At 39.7% G+C, this 8290-nt stretch overlaps 1 protein-coding gene across 1 annotated transcript in view; it reads right to left on the bottom strand.

The window, feature by feature from the left end:
* Nucleotides 1-2092: 2092 nt before the first annotated feature.
* Nucleotides 2093-8290, bottom strand: part of LOC131850404 (1-phosphatidylinositol 4,5-bisphosphate phosphodiesterase epsilon-1-like) — a 165459-nt gene continuing 159261 nt past the window's right edge. The window contains exons 41-43 of the mRNA XM_059200616.1: nt 6094-6196; nt 3594-3716; nt 2093-2173 (exon numbers count right to left, since the gene is read on the bottom strand). Coding sequence (XP_059056599.1) covers nt 3603-3716; nt 6094-6196 — 217 coding nt within the window. The 3' untranslated portion in view covers nt 2093-2173; nt 3594-3602. The remainder of the gene's footprint in view (nt 2174-3593; nt 3717-6093; nt 6197-8290) is intronic.

Raw genomic sequence — 8290 nt, 5'->3', positions numbered from 1 at the left:
TATCATTCGTGTCAACTTCATATTTATAAATATCATTTGTTTCATTGTTTACGTTATGATGTTTATCATCATCGTATTGTTTTCTTCCATTGACTTATTTATTATCTTGTACATCATTATTATTCATCCAAACTTCATATTTATAAATATCATTTGTTTCATTGTTTACGTTATAATGTTTATCATCATCGTATTGTTTTGTTCCATTTACTTATTTATCATCTTGTACATCATTATCATTCATGCAAACTTCATATTTATAAATATCATTTGTTTCATTGTTTACGTTACAATGTTTATCATCATCGTATTGTTTTCTTCTATTGACTTATTTATCATCTTGTACATCATTATCATTTGTATCAACTTCACACTTATCTAAATCATTATTTTTCCCATTTACGTTATCATTCCTATCATTATCATATTGTATATCTTCAACGTCGTCCAGGCTAGCCTGACCTGCCCTATAATCTTGATCGCTTTTACTAATCTCCACATTCATATACATCTGTTTAGGACTTCTCCTATCGCCATTCTCTTCCAGGCTTTCATCGATGATTTCCAAACGAGATTTCGAGAAGAATCTTTGTAGCGATTCGATTTTATCCAAAGCTCTCTCCGTTAATTCCGAACTGGGCGTTAGCAGTGTCTCCTCCGTCATTGATGCAGAATCGATTCGCCTGGACAAATCGGATATCGAATCGGAAATTTCCGTTGTTGATGTCGATCTATCGATTTTCTTAACTATCGGTTTTATTATCATACTTGGCGGTAGATCAGGGATACATCGTAAGTCTATTAAACTTATGGATGATCTTTTTAAGCTAAGACTTAGGTCGAATTCGTATTCTGAATCGGTTTCTTCTTCAAATTGCTCTTGTATTTTATCTTCAATGTAGTCGACTAAATCTTCGGCTGCTTGTTTAATGTAATACATGCGATCTTCTTCAGATAATTTTCTATCTAGACCTCTTGAGGATGGTTCATCCTCTTCTATGATATCAGACAATTCAACGCTATAAGGTAGGTATTGTATATATTGAAGTATCGGTGGTTTAGTATACGAATTGAAATTCTCTATGTCTTCCTGTTCAGTCATTATATCATCTTCATTTAGAATATTATAAGTACCATATATTCTTATAATAGCTTCTTCAAATATACCTTCTAAATCTTGTTTTACATTACTTAGATCTATAACTGTTTCTGAAATTCGTCTACTGCCAGGAGATCTTTCCGATCGCAAATCGATTACTGTATCTTGCGTTTGTGTTAGTGTGGAATCCGATTTTGTTTTACTAATATCACTAAACGTCTCTAATTTACTAATTGTAACGTCTGATTTAGATTTCTCTGACAATGACGGTGTAACTGAAATTGATTTTGATGGCTCTTTAAATTTTTCTTTACTACCATAATGTTCCATGTATTTAATCAACATTTCTACTAATGTTTCATTCTTTTCCTCATTCGGAGTTTCGTCTATATATGAGATATCTTTAACATTTATATTCGATTCAGACAAACTGATTCCTTTATTTAATTCCGGTTCTGTATTTATTTCAATCACAGGTTTATCAGGCCATTTCCTATCCTCTGGTCCGAATAGAAATTCCATTAATGTTATCTTCTTATCTTCTCTTGTTGACATTTCTTCTTCTCTATCCATACAGCCACTTGACGCTAAGAACTCTATCAGAGTTTCCATTTTCTGTTCTAATTCTGTATTAACTTTTGCTGGTATGTACGTTTCAATTTTATTATCGGTCGGACTAACTTCACTTTTGAAGCAACTGCCGCTGCTACCTTTCCTTTCTTCCTTCTGACTTTTGACTATAGTGAAGAAGAAATCGATTAGATTGGCTATTCTTCTGTCATTACCTTCTTCCTCTTCTGAACTGGTCAAATCGGATTCTTCTTTTACTAATGGACATCTCTTTGGAGTTTCGTCAAATCTTCGCGCGAAGACTGTATCCTGGACTACTTGGAGGAGATCCCTGGCTAACCTTACTGGGGATTTGGTGTCTGTGTGTATAGGTTCGTAGGAGGTACCAGCTGGAGCTGACCTCCGTCTGTCGCGATCTATGCGGATGAAGTCCCAGAGGGAACCGAGCTCGGATGAGAGGGAGGCTCGGTGGTTGGCTAACCTGGTGCCGAGCCGGCGAAACACCTGGAAACCACAAGCCACAAAATCATAAACGATTTATTTTATTTTTAAACTTTTATAGGTAATTGGAAAAACAAACATGGCGGAACACCTGGAAACCATAGCCAATAAAATCATAAGTATTTTTTTAGGCTTCATTTTGTATGTAATTGGTATACTTAACAATCTACATATAATACGTGAAATCATAAGCATTTTATTCTTTTTTTGTAGACTGATTTCTTATATAATTGTAATGACAAACAATCTGACAGTCCATTTGATGGTAAGTGGTAACCGTCGCCTATATACATGAACAGTACTACAGACATTACGTCATCATGTAACGCCCGTAGAATCCTTAATACAAAATACACTGTATTTTCACAGGCCATGCCTCTCAACAAACTGCCTGTAAATTCATGTTCTCCTGGTACCTTTAGTTTCGTTTCCTTACTACTTTAAATTTTTTTTTGTCATTGTAATGGTAAACAAGCTGAGTGACCGCTTGATGGATGGTAAGTGGTAACCTTCGCTTATATACATGAATAGCATTACGGACAGTACGTCACCATCTGAAGCTCCTAGTATCCTTAATACATCGCCAGTCTGGAGGTCTACACGGTCCGGTCTCCATACACTCATTTCACTGGCCATACTTATCTCACAACAAATTGTCTATAAATTCATGTTCTCCTGGTACTTTTAATGTAATTTCGCTTCTTTGCTACCGTCCACCTGATGGTAAGTGGTGACGGTCGCCTATTTACATTCCAGAGGTTGCCATTCCAGAGTACTAAGATGTCACGCCTCTTATCCTGTAATTTCACTGACTAATCTACACTCTACAACCGAAACAATCATATAAATAAAAAAAAATGTATATTTGTAATACATACATATAATTAAAATTGTAGTGTCTGTTTGTAATATTGAAATAACCGTATTTTACTACATGCACCAAAATAACATTTTTTACAATTTATTTTTCTGTCTGTCTGTTTGTTCCGGCTAATCTCTGAAATGGCTGGACTGATTTTGACGGGACTTTTTGTGGCAGGTAGCTAATGTAATAAAGAGTAACTTAGGCTACTTTTATTTTAGAAAAATAAAGTTAAATTCCACGCAGACGAATTCGCGGGAACAACTAGTGTACAATAAATGCGTGTTATAGTATAGAACAAGCCGAGAAATTCAAAGATTTGTAAAACAACCGCGCGAAGCCGGGACGGATCGCTAGTTACACAGTCCGTTATTATTATTCCGCATACAGCACACAATGAAATTTATAACCTCTCAAATTACACGTAACGACTGTGTAAATAATTTGAATTAGTTATAATTCGGGCGTACCATAAACAATTTGACGAGTTTTATTTTAGAAAAATAAAGTTAAATTCCACGCAGACGAATTCGCGGGAACAGCTAGCAATAATAATATTACCCGCCACACTCAGGATCTCCACGCCCGCAGTTTCCTCAACGAGACGCGCTTAAACCTCGCCACTTGAGCTGCAAGAGCTTCCGCACCCAAAGATCCGCCCACCGTCTCGCCTTCTGAATGTACCTGGACATAGAAATATATATGTATATTACTTATATAATTAATTTATTAAACAATTTTATAATTATAACTAGATGTCGCGTGTATGCGCGGGCCCTCACGAGGCTTGCGGGTCTGTGTTGCTGATTGTCAGTGTCAGTGTCAAGGTCCGGGTCCGTGTCAGTGTCAGCGTCCGAGTCCGTGTCTGTATGAGTGTCATTGTCATTGTCAGTGTCCGAGTCTGTGTCCAGTGTCAAAGTCCGATGGAATTTGAGATTGTCGTTGTCAATCAGTGAGATTGAGAGTGAGATTGTAAATGAGATAGAGAGTGAGATTGAGAGTGAGACTGTGATTGACACTGAGAGTAATGCTGTGAGTGAGACCGAGAGTGAGTAACAGTGTCAGTGTCAGTATCAGTGGCCGAGTCTGTCTCCAGTGTCAAAGTCCGATGGAATTTGAGATTGTCGTTGTCAATCAGTGAGATTGAGAGTGAGATTGTAAATGAGATAGAGAGTGAGATTGAGAGTGAGATTGAGCGTGAGATTGAGCGTGAGATTGAGAGTGAGAATGAGAGTGAGATTGAGAGTGGGATTGAGAGTGAGACTGTGAGTGAGATTGAGAGTGCGTAACAGTGTCAGCGTCAGTATCAGTGGCCGAGTCTGTCTCCAGTGTCAAAGTCCGATGGAATTTGAGATTGTCGTTGTCAATCAGTGAGATTGAGAGTGAGATTGAGCGTGAGATTGAGAGTAGAAAGAGAGTGAGATTGAGAGTGGGATTGAGAGTGAGACTGCGAGTGAGATTGAGAGTGAGACTGTGAGTGAGATTGAGAGTGAGTAACAGTGTCAGCGTCAGTATCAGTGGCCGAGTCTGTCTCCAGTGTCAAAGTCCGATGGAATTACGTACGTGTCCAGTGTCAATGTCCGTGTCCGTGTCCGAGACAGTGTACGAGTTCGTGTCAGTGTCAGATTCAGTGTCAGAGTAAGTGTAAGTGTGAGTGTCAGTGTCAGTACGTGTCCAGTGTCAGTGTCCGTGTCCGTGTCCGAGACAGTGTTCGAGCCGTGTCAGTGTCAGATTCAGTGCCAGTGTCAGTGTTAGTGTAAGTGTGAGATTGAGAGTGAGATTGAGAGTGAGATTTAGAGTGAGATTGAGAGTGAGACTGTGAGTCCGTGACACACAAATGTGCGGTCATCTTGTATTTTCCAAATTTCATAATTTTCCCTAGAGGCCGGGTCCTTCGACTTTCCTATGCCCCAAAACCGAAATCGCCAGTATATATAACAATGGGAATTTCGGTTTTTAAAACCCTAGAAAATTTTCAATCAGTTTTTGATAATTTTCTCGCCGCCAACTTGGATTTATTTTTTTTTATTTTACGTCATATTCTGGGTCCCGTTGAGAGGTCCCAAATCACTCTTTGAACGGAATCGATCCGAGCAAAACTGTCAAAGTTAGCCGCCATCTTTGCTCACACTTTCGGATTTTCCCAATTTTCGGAATTTTCTCGTGGTCACCTAGTCAAAGGAATATTTCCCCTACACATCGTCCCGACCCCACTCGTTCTGGTAGAACAACTATGTCAATCAGTGAGTCAGTCACCGTAATGCAGCTTTATATATTACTAGACTTTGCCTGCGGCTTCGCTTGCGTTAATTTATCCTCTTAGAGGTGGAATTTATGAAAATTCTTTCTTAGAAAATATTTACGTCATTTGTTATGCATGCAAAGTCTAAAAATCAAAATCTTTACGCATGCAAAACTGACAAAGTTTCATACAAACTTTCATCCCCTATTTTATTCCCTTGGGGGTAGAATTGATCAAAATCTTTCTTAGCGGATGCCTATGTCATAACATCTACCTGCATGCCAAATTTCAGCCCGATTCGTTCAGTGGTTTGGGCTATGCGTTGATAGATCACTATGTCAGTCACCTTTGAGTTATATATATTTAGATGGATAGGTCATATATATAACTAACTACTCGCCCCGGCTTCGCCCGGGTGTACATGCATTATATATATAAACCTTTCTCCTGAATCACTCTATATACTCGTATTAAAAAGATACCGCTACAAAATCCGTTTTTAAAGATTTAAGCATACATAGGGACTATTAGGGACAGACAGTGACAGCGACTTTGTTTTATAATGAATTTCTCGTATCACAATGTTACTTACCATATTCCACCAAACGGCATGACAGATTTTTATGAAATTTTATATGCATATTCAGTAGGTCTGAGAATCGCCTACTATCTATTTTTCATACCCTTAAATGATAAGTGCGCCCCTGAGTGTTTTCTATTTTTTAAACCCTTAAGTGATAAGGATTTTCCACCACTTACTTATTATTAAGTGGGATTCATATCGCAACTATCAATTAAAAAAGACCTACAATAACTCACCTCTCTGGATGCCGCCCGCCTCTGCATAAAAGACCTCATATCCTTGTCGGAGTGTCCTTTTGCTCGGCCGATACCTTTCCCCAACGGTGTTGTCGATACTCTCCTGTTGACAATATAATAGAATAGAGAAAAATGGAGTAGAGTGGAGTTTGGTGGAGTCGGGTGGAGCTGAGTGTAATTGGGTGGAGTTGAGTGGAGTCGGGTGGAGTTGAGTGGAGTCGGGTGGAGTTGAGTGGAGTCGGATGGAGTTGAGTGGAGTCGGGTGGAGTTGAGTGGAATCGGGTGGAGTTGAGTAGAAATTGGTGGAGTTGCGTGGAGTTGAATGTAGTTGAGAGGAGTTCGGTGGTATTCAGTGGAATAGAATAGAATAAAACATGTCTACCAGGGTAGACTGTACAAACACGTCCGCGCGTGTACCTCAGTCTCACCTATTTCAGCCAAGCAGCTTGCTTTGTAAGCTGTTTCGGTTGTAGGGTGCAGATTAGACAGTGAAATTACAGGATAAGAGGCGTGACATCTTAGTACTCTGGAATGGTAACATGAGTGGTATCACGGTCGTCACAAAATAACGACATTCTTAGGTTCTTTTTTGTAATTCCCTTTTTATAATTAACACTTTCTTCTATCTTTCTTCTTAATTCGATTTGAATTGACAATTGTGGTGAAGCCTGTACCTCTTCCGGTAGCAGTGTTCCGGTTTCCGCGCTGAATGCTTGTGGTCTCACACATTCTAATTGTAGCGGAATTATTTATTTTATGACGACCTCGGTGGTCTAGCGGTCTAGCATACCGCTTTACGACCGATGGTCGCGGGTTCGATTCCTCGCACGGCACAAACATTTGTATTCATGAGTATGATTGTTTGTATCGGTCTGGGTATTTTCTATGTATAATATGTATGTATTTACGAAAAAAAAATATATCTATGTATTTGTATCAGTTGTCTAGGACCCATAACACAAGCTTTAGCTAGCTTAACTTGGGTCTAGATGGCGCTGTGAGAATTGTCCTGAGATTATTATTATTTTTTTCTTTTTTCCAAAAATTCTCATCTCCCCTCTTAAGGAGAGGAGATGGCAACATACCCCCGGCAGAAGCACAGTCGGCCGGAGTTCAGAAACCAAGAGAAACCGGCGTACAATGCGGGCAGAATGTGCACCGCTTTCTGCATCTTTCCCGTGTGTGCCCCGGAATCCCAACCGTCTGAGATGTTGTTCCAGACTGGTTGGGATAAGACCGTTCACCGACATAACGATGTGATTTCGGTGGACATCACCCCCCCCATTTCATTGTCACCTCGTGAGCCAGGTCGAGATACTTTCTTTATTATTATTATTATTATTATTATTATTATTAATATTATTGTTCAAAATCTACCCTGTACCATCGTAAGCACAGATTATTATATTAGAGTCCGTTAGTTTCTGTTCCCGCGCTTCCCCCCCCCCCCCCCCCCCCCCCCCCCCCCCCCACCCTCTCTCCCCCTACACCTGTGACAGAACTGACCGTACGGCGGCCACGACGCACGCGCAATATTTCAGAAATAAAATAAATTGAAACTGTGTGGAACCTACTGGGAAACTGGAAAACTGGTGATAAAATCTTCGAGACCTGAATGTGTTAAGGGTCAAAGAAATCCGCAGATTGCAGGTACGAGACAGACGTTTCATACATATAGTAATTTCCCTAAGTGAGTATGGATGTTTGTTGCTCTTTCACGCAAAATCTACCGAACGGATTTTGCTGAAACTTTACATATATAATATAGTTTATACATGAGAATAAGATGTAGGCTATAAATTTAATGCGGATGAAATCTTGGGCACAGCTAGTACAAAATAATATAAATATATTAAGAATTTTTTTTTCGGTCTACTCTAATGCTGTTGGCCGTAGCTGGCCTTTACAGCTTCACCGGACGATAGGGGGCGAGTGCAGATGGCACTCCAAACCCGCGGAAGGACTTATGGAGCGGCTGAAAGTCAACTCCCGCCTGATGGATACGACTTTAGTCTGAGGACACCGCTAGGGCTTCGAACCTCGGCTCAGGCCGTTTCATATCGATCCCCGTTTGAATTGGATGGGGGATCGATCGGAGGGACAATAAGAATATCTTAGTAATACGCGTTTGCATGGAAAATAACATATAGGTTACAATTTAATGCGAGTGAAACCGGGGGCACAGCTAGTACAAAAT

This window comes from Achroia grisella, unplaced genomic scaffold (genome assembly GCF_030625045.1).
Source record: "Achroia grisella isolate CSIRO2021 unplaced genomic scaffold, CSIRO_AGI_Agris_v1 utg768, whole genome shotgun sequence".
Classification (NCBI taxonomy): Eukaryota; Metazoa; Arthropoda; class Insecta; order Lepidoptera; family Pyralidae; genus Achroia; species Achroia grisella.
This window is presented reverse-complemented; position numbering and strand designations above follow the sequence as displayed.